Source organism: Plecotus auritus (assembly GCF_963455305.1).
Source record: "Plecotus auritus genome assembly, chromosome: 12".
Classification (NCBI taxonomy): Eukaryota; Metazoa; Chordata; class Mammalia; order Chiroptera; family Vespertilionidae; genus Plecotus; species Plecotus auritus.
The window spans coordinates 3,226,465-3,246,822 of NC_137778.1; the positions used below are offsets into that span (position 1 = coordinate 3,226,465).

General features: G+C 54.8%; 1 protein-coding gene across 3 annotated transcripts in view; it reads right to left on the reverse strand.

Moving 5' to 3' along the window:
* Positions 1-1,881: 1,881 nt before the first annotated feature.
* Positions 1,882-20,358, reverse strand: part of ILDR2 (immunoglobulin like domain containing receptor 2) — a 56,627-nt gene continuing 38,150 nt past the window's right edge. For all 3 annotated transcript variants that reach the window (XM_080647297.1, XM_080647295.1, XM_080647296.1), the window contains 4 exons: positions 12,619-12,732; positions 8,772-8,988; positions 7,192-7,792; positions 1,882-6,695 (listed from right to left, as the gene is read on the reverse strand). In XM_080647297.1, the coding sequence (XP_080503423.1) occupies positions 6,660-6,695; positions 7,192-7,792; positions 8,772-8,988; positions 12,619-12,732 (968 nt within the window). In that variant the 3' untranslated portion in view covers positions 1,882-6,659. The remainder of the gene's footprint in view (positions 6,696-7,191; positions 7,793-8,771; positions 8,989-12,618; positions 12,733-20,358) is intronic.

A 20,358-nucleotide genomic window follows, 5' to 3' on the forward strand; every position in this document is an offset into this window, starting at 1 on the left:
TCAAGGGCATGTAACTCAGTTGTAGATTCGATCCCCAGCCCCAGTCAGGGCACGTGCAGGAGGCAACCAATCAATGTCTCATATTGATGTTTCTCTCTCTCCTCCCTCCCCTTCAGCCCTCCCTTCCACGCTCTCTATAAAGCAATGGAAAAAACAAACAAAAAGATATAAAACACATAAGGAAACAAGAAAGCATGCGTGACAGCAGAAGCAATGAACTTCAAACTTACACCCAAAAACACTGCTGATTTTGGCACCACTGAGTATCTAGAGTAATACTAGTAAAAGTGTAATATGCTAATTAGACCAGGTGACTTTCCAGACGATCTTCCAGACAAAGCCAGGGCTCTGAGGGCAGGTCCTGGGTGCGTGCCCGCAGCTGGAGGGAAGCCCAGGTGCCAGGTGCCAGAGGGAAGCCAGTGCCTGCAGTGGGGGGGGGGGGGGGGGGGCTACTCTTGCACGAATTTCATGCATTGGGCCTCTAGTAAAATATAAAATTTGTGCGTTTAATATATTCAAAGAAATAGGAATTTTATACAGTAGTAAAGAGCAAGATGCTCTCAACAATGACCTTGCAGGTTTAAAAAAGACCTAAATTGAACCTAAAATGAAAAATATACTAATTAAAAATAAAACTGGACGGAGATTAGAGCCAACTGGAGAGAAGAGGGGAACTGGAAGATGAACCTGAAGAACACAGTACAGATAGACAAAGAGATGGAAATGCCAAAGGCAGGTTAATGTAGCATAGAATGAAAAGGTCTGAGTACCTTTAACTTCAATTCTCAAAGGAGTTTAAAGAGAAGAAATATTTGATATGCTAGTAGCTTAGAGTTTTCAGTAACGGATGGAAAATACAATCCACAGATTTAGGAAGCACAACAAATCCCATCTGAATAAAATTTTTAAAAATTCACACCTGGTCACATGTCATTTAAACCAAAGAACACTGGAGACAAAAAGAAAATTTTCAAAACAGCCAGAGCGACAAGACAGATCGCTTACAAAGCAAGGATAATCCGGTTGGTAACTGACTTCTCAAAACAACCAACCACAAAAGTCAGAGGGAGTGATGTCTTGAGAGTGTGGACAGGAGGTAACTATTAATCTAAAGTTGTATATTCAGTGGAATTATCTTTCAAGACCAAGAATGACATAAAAACTTGGGTTTTTTTGATAAATAAGAACTAGTCGAGTATGGTATCCTTAGACCATCACTAAAGAAGACTTCCTTCAGAAAGAAGGGGGAAAACCTCAAAAGAAGATACGAAACGCAGGAAGAAATGACGTGTAGAAGAACACACAGGTGATTCTAAATCACTTTCTAAATCAAACCACTATTTTATAAAGCAAAAGAGCAAGATGGGATTCAAACAACGGACCAAACAGCAGGAAGTCCAGAGGAGGGAATTGGAGTGCAACACTCTTTGAGTCTATCTTTAGGCAGATATGCGGGTGAACATTATAAAGTTAACTGCTTAATAGAAAAGAACTGAGCCCAGGTGTTCTGTTCACCCAGGACCCTAGATCTGCAACGCCAGAGCCTGGCAGGAGGAGGGTCAGCGGCTCCCTGAAGCACGTATCCCTTCTTTTGCTAACAGGTGTTCAGATGCCTCCTCTTCATTAGGGTGCCGTGGAGTTTTTCAGATCTCTTCGGAACATGCCCTCCCATGAACTGCTTCCTTCCTCACTTCCCAAGTGCCACTTCTCGCAGGTGTCCCTTCTGGCAACGAGCTGGGCGCCACCCACTGAGCAGCCTTCCAGCTTCCCCTCTCCTGAGGCGGGCGGTCTGTGCAGAGCCATGGCGATGCTCATACAAACCTGTGAACACGCTGTGCTTCCTCAGGCCCACAGCAGCCACTTATTCTGCTGTCACGGGGCTTAAAGCAACCTGCGGCCGCGTGGGGCGTGAGCTTTTCCTGCTGGGTCTCTGTCAGGTCATGATCAGATGTAGTTGTGTTCATCATGAGACTTGACCACACATGGAGGTGAAAACTGCTTTATTTCAGTTTAAAACATCACAATGCAATTCGCTCTGTATATTAGACACTGAAAAGAAGTCCCGGGCCACAGACATACACAGTTCGGTTTCGATGCCACAGACGAGGCACAAAAACGAACGGGCAGGTGACGCGGGCAGCACCTTCCCCAGCCTCCATGTCCCTTTCCCTTCCTCCTGCGGGAGGCTCTCGGGCAGCGTGTACCCCTTCGCCCATACAGCGGCGCTCCCTGGAAGCCACGGGGTGGGGGGGACCTCCTCTCGTTCGGCCTTCCCGGGAGCAGGTCCAGCCCCACCACCAATGAACACAATGTAGAGTAACCGCCTCTGCCTCCCTCAGTATCTGCCCTCTTCCTTCTACTGAAAATCCCTGAATGCAGGCCAGTGGCAGACAGTTAGATCCTAAGCAGGTCACCCCCAAGGCCTGGGATTCTCAGTCTCCTTGAATTTGTACTTTGGCTCAGAAATTCCTCTTCAAGGAGGAGTCTAAAATCTGTAACACAGTTACCAAGGCGCTCCCAGCACTGGGCGAGGCTGAGTCCCCGGCACATCAGCAGGCGCTGGGCAGTGCCCTGTAGCACAGGCAGCGTGTCTGTGCACACAGCTTCCACTCGTGGGCCTCGAGTGCAGGACTCCTGCCACCGTGCTGGGCGGCATGGAGGGCCAGCCAGACCCCAGGCCCTCAGGAGTCCGGGAACTGGAAAGAACCCTAGACAGACAGTCCGCAGGCCTGGCTCTGGGTTTTTAAAAGCTCCTTTTCAAGCTCTTTCCCTTTGTTTGATGGGACTCCAGCATCCCCCCTGCCTCTCACAGACGCGATGAAACGGCACGTGGGAGTGGCCTGTAAACAGCAGCACCCGAACATCAGGCAGAGAGAGTCACCTTCTCACCGCCCCGCAGCGCAGCCCAGGCGGCTGCTTGCAGCAGCTCACGAGCGTCCTCGCCCACTCGGATGTCCAGAGCCCCCAACTCCGAGCTTCACAGATCAGCTTCCCGGGAGGTCGGAGGTGGATCCTGGCAGGAAAAGCTGGGCCCCTGAAGCACCGGGACCCCATGTTGGTTAGATCCCTACACCCAAGTCACTTCCAAACTCCTGCAGGTTCAGGCAGCACTGGGACCTGGGTTGGAGTGGGGGCCGTGTAGACTTGATTCTTCTTCCCCACCCACATGTGGCAGTCAAGTCATCTGTGTGGTCAGGCGATTTGGGGAATCACGGATCCAGCAGAAAAGACCTAAGGCTTGGAGTCGGGAGACCAAATTCCATGTGTGACTTCACCAGTGGGCGACGGAGTACTTCATCGCTGAAGCCAAGGCTGCGGCCTCCGGCAGAGGCTGCCCGAGTCTAGTCCAGGAGCGTGTGAGTCTCTGAGACAACGAGGAGCACTGACAGGCGTGGCGAGGTGTTGTGAGCATGGAGTGCCTCCCACCCCCGTGCCAGGGGCAGAGTGAGGCTCAGGAGATGAGGCCCGTCGTCTCTGTAAGACTTTCTGTGTTGGGAGGGTGGCCGGCAGCACTGGAGGCTGGGAACGGAGCCCGGAGCAGCCAGGACAGGGCTCCTGTGAGCACGCGTGGGCGGGACAGCTGGCATGCACTGTCAGCTCCGTGACAAACGTCCCCGGCTTCCTAATGAGTCTGTGCACGGCCCAGAGAAGCAGTTCATCTACCAGGGGACACTCTGCCACCTGCATCCACATTCCCTCAACACGTTCCCGACTCACTGTGCCTCACAGGCAAACACAGCAGCTCACACATCATCCCCTGGGCCCTCCGCCTCCCCCTCCCCCCCCTCCCAGGTCACCTTTCTTTATTAACATTGGCTTTTCCAATCACTGAGGATATCATGAACTAAGATGGATGGACACACACCCAATACTAAAATATCAAAATATACCCATTTAAATAAAACACACACACACTTTAACCTCTGGGTCTGCTGTCACTTACCCACAGCAGTGTTTCACATGATGCATGAAACCTCCCAATGCTTTCTTGGGCATGTCCTGTTCCCCCAGGTCCCAGTGGACAGAGGCCAGCCTCACATCAGACTGGCTTTGTGCCCCAGGAAACCTGGGAAGGAGGCTGGGCAAGCCCTTCCTCTGAGGACACACGACTCAGGAGAGCAGGACAAGGGGGTCCGGGAAAGCCTGGACACCGATGGCACCTCTGCCCTCCCTTGTCCGTCAGCCTCACCTCCTGCCCACGTACCCAGAAGAGACTGTCTTCTCTCTTCACTGAAGGCCTTGTCGTCTCAGTCACTCTACAGAGGACAAGCTGGCCCAGCCCCAGGCTGCTTCATGTCTGTCACTGTCTGTGCTTGTGTTGTCCTTGGAATTGCAGGTTTCCAATTTTAGTCCCTTCCCACTGCCTCCTCCAGTCACCCAAGCCAGAGTGCCCGTCTCGGAGCAGTGGGGGCTCTGCGGCGGGCGTGGGGGGCTCTTTGGTGGCGAGAAGCCTGATTCAGGGTGCGGATGAAGAGATGATAGTGCCTGCAGCTACCGATGTTCTCCGAGATTGCCTGAGCAAGTCGAACTCCAAAGCTGGTGACTAAGAAAGGATGTTTTAATCATCTTTTCCATCTGAACCAGGGCCCAAATGGACAGACTAGACCTTGGCTTTTGGAGGCCAGGGACAGCAGCACGTCTAAGACTCAGCACCTGGGTTATGGCTCATGTCTTCCAGCCCTTGGAAGTGCCAGCACTGGGCTGAACTGTCCGCCTGGGTCCTCTCAGACAGGCCAGAGCCACCGTGGAGTCCTTGGTAGCCCAGTTCGCCAAGCAATGATATCAACCCATCCACTGGCCCTCACCCAGCCAGTTCTTCGTTTCATTGCACACGTACGTTTTGGCAATACCTGATGTAAATGGAATGGTCCTCTGAGAATGAGGCCTAGCTCCAGTCAGGTGGCCCTAGAGAAGCCCAGGGAGATGCTGAAGAAGGAAGCTGTCCAGGGAGTCACAGGTAGAGGATGGACCAGTGTGGAAGGCAAGCACCCTCCAGGGACTGGATTCAACCACGAGTCCCACCAAATAGCCTGGGGAGAAAGGCTTTGGCCGAAGTCTGTCCAAGAAAGTGGAGGCTGTGGAGTCAGGGATTGGATGGAGTCAGGGATTCAGGGCTGGACAGTGAAGCAAGAAGAAGATGAACATGTAAAGAGAGCAACGTCTCATGCCTTGAGTAGGAGTCAGCGATGTGGGCTCGCTCACTGGTGGTTCTTCTGTTGGTCTTAGCTGGGCTCCCTCATGTCTGCAGTCAGCTGAGAGTTGACAGGCTGTCAGAGAGGGGGAGGGGGAACTGGGCTCTTTCTCCCATGATGCAGCGGGACAGCCCGGCTCATTCCCCTGGTGGTAACTGCCAGGTGCCCAAGAGCAGCAAGAGAGGGCAGTCCCACGCCCAAGGATTTTCCGTCTCGGCTTGTGCCACATTTGTTACTGGGCCACCAGCCCAATCAAATCACCTGGCCATGCCAGATTCGAGGGTGGAGAGACAGACTTCACTTCTCAGTGAGAAGGAAAGTGTGGCCATTTTTTTGCAATTTACACAAATTACAAAATCCAGAGTGATCTAGCTTTGGGAGGCAAACCTGTCATTTAGGCAACGGTGGGAATAGGAAGTGCTCCTCTGGAAGCAGCGTCCCTTATCTCCCAAAGTGTCTGGAGTGGCCCCACAGACAGGCCAAGGTGCGTGGGCACGGCTCCAGGTCCTGGAACAGCAGAGCTGCTGTGGCAGAAACTACGCGTGGCAAACACAGTACAAACCCAGGGAGATCACGTGGAGTCCGTGGGGGAAATGGCCCATATTCCAAATACGAGAACATGTATTCTTTTCACTCCATTACTGCATCCTCTCCTTTCGCTCCCTCTTCTCCTGCACGTGCAGACTTGGAGCATTTATCAAAAAGCCTGTTGGCATGTGGAGGGAGGCGGGGGTCTGTGTGGCCCCAGCCCTTGCCCAAGACTCAGGCGTGTGCAGCAGAGAGAGAAAAAGCAGCTTATGTTCTCAGAATGGAAAAGGAATCCACGTAGACAGCTTTTCAAACAGGTATGTACTCTCTTCCCTGTTGTTCCGGCCACTCAAGAACTGTCCTTCAGAACAGCCAATTGAAGTCATTTCTGTGACTGTCCAGCAGGTCACGGTCATGAGCTCACGGACAGCTTCTGACTTCAGTGTAACCGCAGTCGTTGAGTAGTGACGAAGAGGAGATGGGAGTAACAGGTGTACTTGGCCTGAAGCTCTCTCCCGTTGTCAGAAGGCCTTCTGATAGCAGTAATAAGTTCTGCTGCCTCTCGGCACAGCCAGGAGGCACGGAAATGCGTGCTGGAGGCAGCGGCATTCCTGGAGATTAGCCGTCCCCAGCTCACTCCTGTCAGACTTGGAAAGAATCCTGGTTCGGCTAAGGAGACTGGGCGGGCGAGAAATGCGCGTGTGGAAGGTTCCTGCGTGCAGTCGCTTCCATGGCGAATTTCTCAAACCAGTCAGATGGTACTGAGGTTTGGAATCCGCCTCGCTCAGGCTTCCCCCATCCCTGGCCAAGGCAAAGATCAGCAAACCTTCCAAGGTGGCGGCCGGAGCAGGTCCCGGGCCTGCTGGCTCTTGGATTTGTGCCTTGTCCCCATTGTCCACTTCTGATTCTTGTCATCCAGAGAGATGTCTCGAACAAACATCAGACCACAAGGGACATCCTGGTTGGAAAGTCATTCTGGAGAAGAGCAGAAAGAACCCAGCATGAGACCACACATTGTGTCGAGAACCAGCGCCACAGGTGGTTCTGCGGGCACAGTCCACAGCCTGGCCCCAGCCTGGCACCCGCACCCCCGAGGGATGCACTCACAGGATGGGGAGGGGTGTGCACCCACACGTGTGCAGGAAGTTCTGCTCGCAGGCCTCCCAGCCCATGTAAGGCATCTAGATGGCACCTAGAATCCCTGACGCTGCTTGTTAGCGATGGTCACCAATGAGCCAATATCTCCTTCCACACACCTGCACGCCTGCCTTGCCAGCTCCCCAGGCCCCCTGCCTCCTCACCCCACCTGTCGCAGGGAGAGGGAGGTTGGGGGGACTAGCCAGCACCCAGTTCCCTGCAGCGGGCCCCCTCCTCCACCAGCCCCTCCGTGGCCGTCTGGGCCCACCTGCTCGGCCCCCTCCTCTGGCCACCCCAGCCGGGACATGCCCTGCCCAGGCAGCTGCAGCCTCACCGGCTTCTTGGCGGGCTCCTTCTTCCGCCTCTTTTCCGAGGAGCCGTGGGCGGACAGGTCGCGGCCGCGGTGGGACGGCGCCCGGCTCAGCTCGAGCTCACTGTAGGGCGGCAGCGTGTCCTCGGCCGAGTCCCCCTCGTCGCTGCCCCGCGGCGCGCGTGCCCGGTAGGTGGCCGGCGGCGACCAGGCGTAGTAGGGGGCGCCACGCCGGGCCGGGGTCTCCAGGCTGCCCCCACGGCCCGGGCGCTCACAGGCGGCCGGCAGGCTCACCAGCCGGGGCAGCGGGGCGTCCTCGGGGGTCCAGGCGCGCTCGGCCTCGGCGGGGGGCTCGCGGCTGTGGCTCCGTGCCCCGAAGTACGGCTCCGGTGAGTAGCCCTCAGGTGGGTACCCCTCGGGTGGGCCGTCCCCAAAGAGACCCCCACGCGTCCGCGTCTCCGTGCGCTCGAAGCGGCCCCCCGCCCTGGCCTCGAGGCTGTCTTCGGCCGCCCGGCGGGACCGCGCGTAGGAGTCGGCGAAGGCGGCCAGCTCGTCCATGGACACGGCCGGCACCCCCGTGGCGAAGCTCTTGCGCGACAGCATCTCGGACTTGGAGCGCTGTTGGCTGCGGGAGAGGGGACCGCGTCAGGCGGCCCGGAATGCGAGGGACACGTGTCTGCCTGGGTCTGGGGACCTGGCCGGAGCCCGGCCGCACCTCTCTGGGCAGGTTCTCCACAGGGAAGGGGAGGCAACGTGTCCATCTCAGGGTCAGTGCGGAGCATCACAATGGGGCCGAGTGGGTGGAACTTGGTGACCCAGAGGGCGGGGCCTCCCGAGCATTGTCACGTGACCTCGGGCTGGCCGCCTGTGCACTGCTCACACCTCAGCTCCTGGGTACAGGTGTGGCTGGCAGTTCACCCAGCGGCGGCCCAAGGAGCCCTGTGATACTTGGTGATAAACAGGCCTTGTCCTCCCTCCAACTGACTGACAGGTCTCCTCCTGGGCGCAGGCCCGAGGGGCCCACATTGATAGCGGGGAGAAAGGCGCTGCTGCCCTTCAAGAGAGAGGTAGGTGAGTAAGGAAGGCGCCCCAGTGGGCAGTGGCCACACAAGAGTGGCCCCACCCCTTGGCCTCCTGCATTCACTGGCTGTGTGACCCGGGGTGAGTTCTTAGCCTCCCTGAGGGTTTCAGTGTCTGCAAGTTAAAACGGGGACCTTAACAGTACCTGCCTGTAGAGCTATGGCAATCAGATGCAACAGTATATTGTGTTTGGCATTTTACCTTTCACATAAAAAATGAGCAGAAAGGATGAGCTGATGGGTGGGGTATGTAGAGGCCACGGGATAAACATATGAGAAGGCAGGGAAAGGCTAGCAGGGCTCATTAAGAGGACTGGCGTACCCATGTCAAAGCGCCTGGAAGGATGACTTCACGTGTCACGTTGCTTAGTAAGTGTGGGGAGGGGGTGTTCTCATAGAGAATGTGGCAGGATAACCTAGAATGGCAGGCAGAGGTACGACCGGGTAAGAACAGCTTCAGATCCACCCTGCCTTCTGCTCCTGCCCTCACGCCCAGCCCCCAAGCTGCCCCTCCACCCGCTTCACCTGTGTCTGAAGCTGTCCCGGTCCTCTCTGTTGTACTCCATGGCCGAGGGCCCCCGGCTCGTCCCACTGCCGCCTCCCATGACGCCCGACCAGTAGTCAGCGTTGCTCTCCAAGTCCCGGGACACAGGGAACTGCTTGCTTCGCATCTGATGGTAAGACTGGCGGAAATTGCCATCCTCCTCGTGTAGGGAGCTGAGTTCCGAGATGGTGTTGTTATCTGCAGGGACGAAATGAGGTAGGACAGCGTTCTACATGCTGGCCAGGACAGGACCGCTGGCCAGAGCGAGACCAGGAGCCTCGGGGAACCCCACCCAGCGCTCAGCCCCGTCTGTCCAGGGTGGCGAAGACCTGAACTAGCCTGTTTGTGTCCTTAGCTCGGCGGGCGCTGGGTCCAGCTCGAAGCTCACTTGCCTAGAGTGGGAGGCTTCTGTTCTCGGACTCGGAAAACAATCGTCATTGCTCCACCTAAGGCAGGCTCCCCAGCATGTGGGCCCACAGCTAGGACATCATCATCTTCTTCAAACGTGTGTCGTCTTCTTGCATGATTCTGTGATGAGCTGTGACGACCCAGGCATGTTGAGCCAAAAGGGGTAAAGGAGAGAGAAGCCCCAGATCACAGCATCTTCCCTCCTGCTGGCCGAGTCCCGAGGCGGGGCCTTCAGGGCGAGTACCGCCCCAGCAGCGAAGCACCCATGCCAACCTCCTGCAGCCATGCGCATCCCAGAGCACGGCGTCCACAGGGCCACGGGGGCATGCGCACCTCGTGTCTGACCGCCCACCTCCTCCTGGAAGCTCCTCTAGGAACCTGGAACACCCTTGCCACATGGCTCCAAGTCCATTTCCAGGGCCAAGGTGGACGCTTCCTCTCCCGAAAGAGTATTCTAGGTGTACGTGGCCTAGTGGCCAGGACAGCTGTTTGGAGGTGCAGGCAGGACAGGGGCCGCTGCACCAGGGTCTGAACCTCCACATGTGTTCTAGCCCCAGCCCCACATTGTGAGAAGTGGTGGTGGTGGGGGGGGGGCACAGCTTTCTCATTTCCTAAGGTGGCCTCGGGAGCTATTTGCAACAGCACTTATGAAAAAGACCAGCATTGCAATCCGGAAAGAAAAATACACGCCTATTTATTTATAGAACTTTGAAATGGATTGAATGTCATTTTCCTTAAGAAAATAAATCTACTTAATCTATTTGTACTGTAATTCAAGCCATTTGTTTTCTAAAATCCTTTGGTTAGAACTTCAAAATATTATCAAAGTCAACATTTACAACCTGGAAGTTCTGGCTGCTGAGCGAGAGGTAAGCCAAGGTGGGATGTGGGAGGCACAAGTGTGGGCCCGAGTTCCCTCTGCGTCTTCTCCCCTGTCCCTGCGAACCGCTGCTGCCTCACGAAGGGAGGGGGTCCTTCCCACAGCAGCACGCGCCGCCTCTCCTCCTCCAGGACACGGGCTGACCAGGAGCACCGGGTAGCTGGTCATCATTGGTTTTGGTGGTCAGTGGTTTCGAATTATAATCTAATTTTAAACCTTTCTTCCTCCGAGGAAAATGGACTAGTGTGTATTTAAACGACAATAACTCAGAGCCTCTTGAGGAATAAAATCTAGAACATTCCTTTCTCAGGAGCTTAGTGACGAACCTTATCCCAGGAAGCACACAGGAGAGAACTTTAAAATGCACCAAGGGTGAGGATTGTCAGCTGTCACGTGTGACTACTGAGAAATCGCATTATTGTCCCAGAACTGTCCTCAGACCGCAGCAGCAGCAATCTTTCCTGTCTCCAGGTCAGGAGGGCCGTCTCTGTTTCCCCATTCAGCGGATGGGTGGGCCAGGTTGCCTGCTCTAAAGTTTCTGCCCCATTGAACATGACCACCACCCTCCTCCGCTTTATGGACACCTGTAACTCAGGGACAGGACAGGCAAACTCTTCTGTAAAGGGCCACACAGTAAGCATTTTAGGATTTGCCAGCCATACTGTCAGCACTATTCAACTCTGCCATTGCAGCATGAAAGGTGTCATAGCTAATATAGATGTGACTTGGCATGGCTGTGCTCCAATAAAATTTATTCACCAAAACAGGAGGCGGGACATGGGTGCCCTGGGAACTGTAGTTTGCTGATCCCTGCACTGGGATTCCAGACTCAAGGAGTCCCAAGGGCAAGTGAGGGTCACATGGCTAGTGGATCCTGGAATTCCAATGCTCACAGAATAGATGCCTCCCTTGTTGCAACCTGAGACTATGGATCCACTCTGAGAAGAGACCTTCAAGACAGTCCCACTTCCGTGACCCTCCCCAGGGTTCTCTGCCTTCAGGGACAGAACCTCTCCAAGCCCCGTGAACTGTTTTCCTGCCTCGTCTCGGTGCCTTTATCGCAGTGTCAACCGGCAGCTTCCAGGACACTGAGTTCCAGTTCTGGCGTTGGTGCCAAGACCTGGCACTGGTGACCTCCCACTGCCTCCCTTCCCTCCTCTGCAAAATAAGGAGGGAGACTCAGCTCCTCCGCCTCTTCCAGGTTTGACTCCCTCAAGGCTGTGGCCACAGCAGCCACGGAGCCACCCAGCCTGCTCACAGGTTTCTGTGCAAAGAGCACAGGGCGGAGAGTCAGGAGGGCTGGGCTCCAGTCTGATTCTGTCACTTGCACCCTCCGCCTTCCGTGTCCTCGTCTTTACACTGCACAGGTGGTTCCTGGCCATCTCCAAGGTCCCCGTGGGCACCAAGGGTCCATGACTTTGTGACCTGCCAGGCCCTGGGGACCATTTTCATCCAGGTAGACAGGACGTGCCCCCTAAACCAGCCTAACTCCTCTCGAAGCCGAGATTCCCAGGGCTCCTCTCCAGGATCACCGACTCCGTCCCCTTCCAGGGATCCATGACAACATGGCTACAACTAGCTTGTCAAGTGCGGTGACATCTGCATCCCTGACATCCCAATCTGGAGACGGGCTTTTTATAGTCGGTGGTGGGAGGATGCTGCTGCGAATGCAGCTCCGCGGGAGGAACTCAGAGCCACAAACGTGGAGGAACCGGTTGTCCTTCGTCTGCACAGAGCTCCTCTCGGCTGCGTTCACGGTGGCCCAGCAATCCCATCGCATCCCTGGCAGGTTCCAGGGTGAGGAGGGTTCAAAGACAGAGTGTGGAGCCCTCAGTGCCCTGCCTGCGGCACGCTCGGCGCTGCACCAGTCCCAGCACACCTGCCCGGGCTGCCTCTCCCCATAGCTGGCCATTGGGAAGCGTGGGCTGTGTCAGCCGCCAAGTCCCCAAGGACCGGGTGAGTGAAGGGGTGGGGCCCTGCCCCACAGACTCCATGATTCAAAAGTCCTCTGACAAGGGGCAGCCTCGTGGCTTGCCCGTTCGTTTCTGCTGTCAGGCATCTCAGAGGCACAAAGGCCTCTTCGTACGACATGCATCAGCACAGTTGTTCTCTCGCGCACGGAGCCTCCATGCGGCCAGTGGCCGGCTGTTGTTCAATATGAGGGCCTCTCGTGTTGGAAAGACTGAACGCTCGGCTTCCACATGGAAGTCTCTGTCCTGGATATACTTAAAGGGCCAGTGGAGGGAACTGTTTCCATAAGACATTTCCAACCCCAGTGCATAGCCCAGCGACACTCCCTGTCCACAGATGCCGAACCTGAACCCCGCTGGACACGTCTCTGTTCTTCACATAGAAGCCCCGTGTCCCTCCCTTCTGCACCCTCCAAAGCCCTTTCTTCAGGATGCTGTCGCCAGCATCTGCTAGTTCTGACCTGAAAGTCAAAAGCTGCCCAAGTTCGGGGACCCCCCTCCTCCAAGTCCCCTTTAGCTGTGAATTCCTGCACAAGGGAAGGCCCAATCACATACAACACAGATGCTCACAGTGGCCCCTCAGCCTCCGGGCCGGGTCAAACTGAGCCAGCTCCTTCTCCACGTAGTACAGGACCTTCATGGAGTCCCGCTCTTTGTCCGCCTGGATCCGGTAACCTTTGCGAACTGTGGAGAAGAGGACACGCGGGTGAGCTGGGAAACTCAGGAGATGGGGCCTCGTGTGTTTTACCAGGTAGAAACCATGGCTCCCACGTGTAGCAGCTCTCTTTGGAGTCACCAGACATCTATACGTATACACTTAGACCCCTTAATCACAGGTGCCCTCGGAACGGGGGACCAGCAGGTCGAAACAGAGTTCTATTCTGGTACATGTTAGTCATGTGGTCACCGGTTAGTCATGTGGTCACCAGTTAGTCATGTGGTCACCGCTGCTCCCTGACCCTCCTCCAGTAGCTCCACACGGAGCTCCTCCTCTCGAAGCTCAGGCCTCTGACCTAAGTACTCCCTGAACACAGAGCCCTTTCCAGACTGAGACAGCTTGCTCTACAGCCTGCGGCTCACACCGCCACTCGGTGGGAGTTCCTGTAACTTCAAAACAGACACCTCAACATGAGGGACCTTGACAGAGGTGGCCTGAACGCCTCTCGTGGCCCGGGAGATGGTGTAAAAATTCCACACCTGCCTGGTGCATAGGAGCTAATGTTAGATTATAGGCTATATAGGCATTAGTGCAAAATAAGATGTAAAATACGTGATTATCATTATTTTACTATTTTTTGACACGAGTAAATTCAACCTGCTGCTTGCTGTGTGTTAAAAGCAGGTGTTATTTTCAGGGCTTAATAATAAAATTAAAGCATCAGACATAATCCCACCTCCTACATTCCCATCACTCATATTGTCAGGGACAAAAGCTGTTTGAGCCCCACACCCCCTAAGTATCAATCTAGTCCAATACCAGCCCCAATGGGAGGTCTAACCGTCACAGATAAAAGAGGAGAGGAGAGCAGGGAGTGTATGGGATGGGAACAGAACAATGATGGCAACAGACAGCATGTGCTGGGTACTCGCTACGTGCTTGGCCATTGGCCCTCACGCCACCCAAGGAAGGTGCTGTTCTTAGCCAGTTTGTGGTTGAGGAAACTTTGGCTCCAAGGAGTTTCCTAACTTTGCCCCAGAATCACTGGCAGCTTGGAGTCTAGGGTCACAGTAGGAAGGAGAGACGAAGAGGATGAGGAAGAGGAGCCCAGGGCAGGAAGGCCTTAGGCGGCCAGGGCGCTGTGCTCTGAGGCGTGGTCCTATCTCCGCCCGGCAGGACTGTACCCTGAGGTGGAAGCAGGGGACCCAGCGCCAACATCCTGTTCCCACAGCGAGGCAGACGCCATACAGAAGCCGCGTGCCTCCGGATTTCTGGTCACGTTACGGTGGACAAAGCCCCCACAGCCATGTACTTGGGAGACTGCAATAGGCTGTTCCCCAGCACCCGGGCCACGGCCTGGCACGTGGGCGGACACGGCGCCCACACGCCCCCTGGCAGGCGCTGCTGTTGTACGTGAGAGCGTGCCGGGCAGGCCACGGCCATCAGATTGTGGCGTTACTTTAAGAAAATCTCCACGGGCTGTTTAGTGACTCCTCCCAGAGGTCAGATCCATAATCCTTTCGCAGAAGCAATTATTAGAAGAAATGGTTTATGTATCAAGCCGCACAGTCTCCCACCTCGCAGAGGCGTTTGCAGAGTAGTACAGACAGTTCAATTAAAACGCAATCATCCCACCAGCTGCTGTCTGTTCCGAGGCAGTTCCGTCTGATGGGTGAATACAGGGCTGGGGTGGGGACTGGGCACCCTGAGGACATGCCACTGGTTTACAGAGGGACCGCAAATAAATGGTCCCTCTCTGTTTTCATGTCTGTAAAAGGTGACTCAGCCCCTCATCAGCTTGGCTCAGTGGATAGAGTGTTGGCCTGCAGACCAAAGGGTCCCAGGTTCGATTCCAGTCAAGGGCATGGTCCTTGGTTGCAGGTGCCTCCCTGGCCTGGGCCCTGGTTGCAGGAGGCAACCAATCGATGTGCTTTTCTCTGTCTTTCCCTCTCTCTTCCACTCTCCCTAAAAATCAATGGAAAAATATCCTCAGGTGAGGATTACTCAAAAAAAAAAAAAAAAAAAGCAACTCCCAGTTCCCACCCTTTAACCTCATAAAGAAGAGGCGACAACACAGACCAAAGCCACGGAACTGTCGAGCTCTCTGTAATCATTAGGGGCAGCTCAATGTCGCCACCTCTCACAGGCTGTGGTTCCAGTCACTCGAGAAGTTCTATCTCCTCTGTCTCACTCCTAACTTACAAGTCATTTAGTTTGAACTTTCATCACGGCCCTTGATATATTCTAGTTTGTTTCCAGTTATTTGTAGAAATGTGTAATCTTCCCGGATTCCACAAGGACAGGAGTCCTTGTCATTTTGTATAAAAACACTCAGGACCTTGCTGTACCCAGAGCCGGCGCTTACTGAGGGCGTGAGCGGAGCTGCTGCCAGCAGGGTGCAGTGGGGTTCCCGGTTTCCTGAGGAGTATTTTCAGTACTTTCCCTAGACCAGCCGTGGGCAAACTACGGCCCGTGGGCCGTATCCGGCTGTTCTATCCAGTTCTCTTGCTCTCCCCTCCACTCCTTTACTTTGAATTTATATTAGTTCACACAAACACTCCATCCATGCTTTTGTTCCGGACCTCCGGTCCAGTTTAAGAACCCATTGTGGCCCTCGAGTCAAAAAGTTTGCCCACCCCTGCTAGACTGTTAACTTCCCGAGGGCAGACAGGACTGGTTCTGTTTCTCTCGCCCCAGCACCTAGCACAGCGCCGGCACCTGGCAGACACCCCGAACGTGTAGAAGCCTCCAGTGGTAGCTGGAGGGAGCAGGCTTGGTAGGTTTTACTTTATTGTTACTATTGTTGATGCTGATCCCCTCGGTAAGACTAGCGTGTTTGCGGGTGTGGGGAAGGGGCTGCCCTGCCTTACCTGTGGCTTCGTCTGGGTGTTCTGAGTGTGTGAGGAGCCCCATGTGAGCTTCCAGCCCTGAGGACTGAGCTGGGCTGTGCTCAGGTACTGCCCCCTGGCGGCGAGGCCGGCCCCTGACAACGGCTGGGAAAGGGGGCTGCCTGCCACGTGGACTGGAGCGCATGTTCTGTCACACAACAGACACGCTCACCGGGCGTGTTACAGGGACCGTTCCAGCCGCACTGCGCAGACGCCCGCGAGGCTACCTGCAGGCTCGTGACCCCAGAAACTGAACTCCTCTCACTAACACAAAGGACAGAGGCGAACTATTGATCCTGAGACTTTGGAGGCATCACCCATTGGTTCCAGGAGCTAAAACGCTAGGCAGTTCTCCCTCGAAAAGGTTTTGTCACCGTCAGCTCAGTGCCATGGCGTTGCACACTGGGGCTCTTCCCTCGTGCTGTGAGGAGCCGCCATGTCCCCTGGGGCTCAGGAGCATAAAACCAGGCCTTTCCTGGACTCCCCCTGTCCCCCACTCGATGAGGCTGTTTTCTCTGGGCGGGCCGGAGAGAACGGCCTGATCAAACACTGCTATGCAGTTTTCACTCAATTTATTCCCATTTGCTAGCCCCCACACCCACTCCCCTAGACCAGTGGTCGGCAAACTCATTAGTCAACAGAGCGGCAAACCGTGGCATTTGCCGACCACTGTCTCCTAGACCATGCATTCCTTGAGGGGCAATTTATAAGCATTTATGAAATTTTTATTGATTTGAGGATAAATAGGATGGTGTCTGGTTGATTTTTGTCTGTACTGAGTCTGAAGACCAGAGAACTATGCTGGGTGGTGCTATTTTAATAAGAATTGTCTCAGATCGGTGGCCAAAGCCCAACACTTTGTGGAAAATGAGTATGTTCCCAGTGATGTTTCAGTTTAGACGGATGGTTTATTTCTCTCTTCAGGTTCAGTTGGGTTCAAGTCCTTTGGTTGGCGTGGCTTCTGCATCAGCTTCTCTAATTTATTAGCCTTGCCAACTCTGCTTTCACTGGAGAGGGAATATTAGGATACTCATCTTCATGCCACACTATCATTTTGAAACATTATTGTTAAAGATTTGAGCTAATACTTTTGTCCCCATTGAGGCTCAACTACTTTTCAGTTAATTTCCCCTTTGCAGCCAAATGAAACTTAAAAACTTGCAAAAGACGCCCATCCCTAAGGCAGGCCCGTGGCCGTGGCCGTGGTCTCGGAGTGCCAGCTTCCTGAGCTGAGTGAGGCTCTGGGGATGATGGAGCAGCTGCCAGATGCCACCCCCAGATGACAGCATAAGCTGTGGGGAGGTGGTGCTGGAAATGTGCGTGTTCTCTGTGTGCACACAGCGGGCATAGAGACACATCCTCATTAGTTTTGAAAATGACATTTCCAAACCCTACCTGCCTACTCAATTCTTTTGCTAGAGGGGTGAGGGGAGGCAGGTAGATGTGACGAGGAAGTGGATTAGAGTGAGGGAAAAGTGGATGCGGAAAGAGCAGGTAGATCATTCCACTGGAGCAGGTGGGAGGTGGTGGCAGCAGGGACCACGGCTGGGATGGAAATGCAGGGACCAGGGCTGGGATGGAGATGGAGGGACCAGGGCTGGGATGGAGATGAAGGGACCAGAGCTGGGATGGAGATGGAGGGACCAGGGCTGGGATGGAGATGGAGGGACCAGAGCTTGGATGGAGATGGAGGGACCAGGGCTGGGATGGAGATGGAGGGACCAGGGCTGGGATGGAGATGAAGGGACCAGAGCTGGGATGGAGATGGAGGGACCAGGGCTGGGATGGAGATGAAGGGACCAGAGCTGGGATGGAGATGAAGGGACCAGAGCTTGGATGGAGATGGAGGGACCAGGGCTGGGACGGAGATGGAGGGACCACGGCTGGGACGGAGATGAAGGGACCAGAGCTGGGACAGAGATGAAGGGACCAGAGCTGGGATGGAGATGGAGGGACCAGGGCTAGGATGGAGATGGAGGGACCAGGGCTGGGATGGAGATGGAGGGACCAGGGCTGGGATGGAGATGAAGGGACCAGAGCTGGGATGGAGATGGAGGGACCAGAGCTGGGATGGAGATGGAGGGCAGAAAACTGGTTCGAGGTTATTCTGAGCTACAGTCTGAAGGACTTGCTGACCAACTGGATGCGGGAAGTGAGGGCGAGGATGAGAGGAGGGTGAAGCCCCAGCTTTTGGCTAGTCGGTGGACAATGCCAGCCACTGAAATAAGAAACGGCCAAGTTGAAGTAGACAAACAGCAGATTAATTCCATTTCCCAGAGGCTGAGGTTGAAAAGCCTGCAGGCATCCAGTGGAGACGTGAGGAAGGCAGTCGAACCCGGGGACTGGGGATCAGAGGAGAGGTCGGAGGCATCGGCATACAGACCATGGCTACAGCCTGGGAGTGAGTTGATTTCCCTGGGGACGTGGACAGGAACACTGGCCTCTGGGCCACACACAAAGGGACAGCCAGCAGGTAGGAAATGTCACAGAACACCACGAGGAGGAAGGCAAAGCAAAGAGTGGGTGAGGGTGGCAGGTCCCCTGATAGCTCAGGGGAGCCAGGATTGAGGAAGACCCACTAGCCTTAGCAAGAGGCGGCCTGGCGGGATGGCTTCTGGAGTGACGGCAAGAGCAAGATGGAAGTTTGGGGAGTTGACGAGAGCAGGGGACATGCAGACATGAAATGTTCAAAACTCTCCCAAGGAGTCTGGCAGTGAAGAGGTGACAAGGGTGGGGATGTGACCTCAGAGGGCTGCAGGGGGGCGGCAGAGGGTGTTGTCTATAACGGAAGGTTCCAAAGGTCGATAGGAAGAGTCCCGGAAGAAGGCAGGCTGGAGATGTGAGGCAGAACGGGCACAGTGTGCATGTCCACTGAAGAGAAAACAAGAGCTGAAGGGGTGGGTCCAGGCGGGGAGGAGGAGGCCATCTTTCATTGTAGGAGGTCCTCACCAGCCGCCATGAAGGATGGGAGAAGGAATCGGTGCCTCTCCCGTCTCCCACGCGGTAGCTAACTGGCTATTCTATACGCAGCTCCTCAAAGCTGCCTTTGCAACCACCCAGTGTGCAAAAGAGTACTGTGTACAAACAGAATCTGAAAAGTTACTGTTGCTAGGTGACTACTCCAAAACTGAGGTGGCATGTAAATACAAAATAAGCTAAATTTACATCTTTATAAAACGGCCTTTTTTAACATGTCTAACATGCTTGAGAGAATAATCTAAACAGAACGTTGGCGTCAGCAGTAATTCTGGTCGTGGGACCAGGAGGACAGAAATGTGCCCAGCAGGGACACCCACAAGGCCAGGCTGGTGTGACATCCCCTTTCCTGTCACAGAGCCCTGGTTTTGTTCATTTCCAAGGTCAGTAAGTGCTTTGGTCTAAGAGATGAGTCTTTTATATATATACTAGAGGCCCGATGCATGAAAATTCATGCAAGAGTACGCCTTCCTTCCCCTGGCTGCCGGCACCAGCTTCCCTCTGGCACCTGGGACCCGGGCTGGCTTCCCTCGTGCCCTGGCTTTGTCAGGAAGGACGTCTGGAATGATGTCCGGTCTAATTAGCATATTACCCTTTTATTATTATAGATAGATTGATTTCAGAAAGGAAGAGAGAGGGAGAGACAGATGGAAACATCAATGATGAGAGAGAATCGTCAATTGGCTGCCTCCTGCACACCCACACTGGGGATCGAGCACACAACCAAGGCATGTGCCCCTGACCTGAACTGAACCCTGGACCCTTCAGTCCACAGGCTGACGCTCTATCCACTGAGCCACGCCAGCCAGGGCAAGAGATGGGTCTTGACTAGTCCAAGCCAATCAGGTTTAGGAAGGGCCTGGGGCACAGTGCTCACCACTAAGACTGCAGATGTCGACGGGAGGAGGGGCTTCTGGCAAAGGCCTGTCAAAGCGGGCGGGGAGGAAGCATGTCTGCTTCCTGCCTCAGAATGCAGTTCCCAGAACGATGGCGGCCATCGAGGGAGAACCAGGGGGCGCCCAGGAGGGTAGAGCAAGTGGAAAGAACAGCCCTTCCGTGATGCCATGAGCTGTTCCACCAGCCAACCCCAGGGGCTTCTCACCATGGGAAGTAAGACATTGTCCTCGTTCCCAGCCATTTCTGACTACAGCTGGTTAGCACGGCAGCCAGGCCGAAACGACGGAACTGCCTCAGCAGGGGCCGGGGAAGGCTGGAAACAGGAGAGAGGAAGTCCTTGCCATTCTAGGAACATGAGTCATTTCATTAAGAGACTCATTGATTTAAAAGTATGGGGGAGGATTCTGGTGGGAAGGCAGGAAGGAGAGAAACTGGAGAAAGGGAAGCAGCCCATAGAGTCTGAGATAAGTTCCCTGGATGGCTCTGGGTCCTCCACCCCCCTGGGCAGTGGCTGCCTTTCTCTCTCTAATCCCCTGCGTCTTTGATCATTAACTTCCACTTCCCTGCCTGTGACTCATTTCCGGTCTCAGGTGACAGGATTCTGTGAATAGTTCCAGGGAGAGAAAAACACAAATGCCGATTACTCACTGAGGACGTCTGCTCTGTCCACGGTCGGTCGGTACCGACAGTTCACCACTGGGCGAGGCCCTGGTCCCTGTCCAGATGCCCCCAGAGCAGAAATGCCTGCTTTCCCCATCCCCGTGGCTCACCCACCCCGGGATTTACAAATCACCTGCTAAGTCTCCTACACACATCTTCAACCTTTCTGCTCTGTGGTCCTGGTCAAGGCCTCCAGGAGAGCAACACCTTAAGCGCTACCCACCCCCGTTC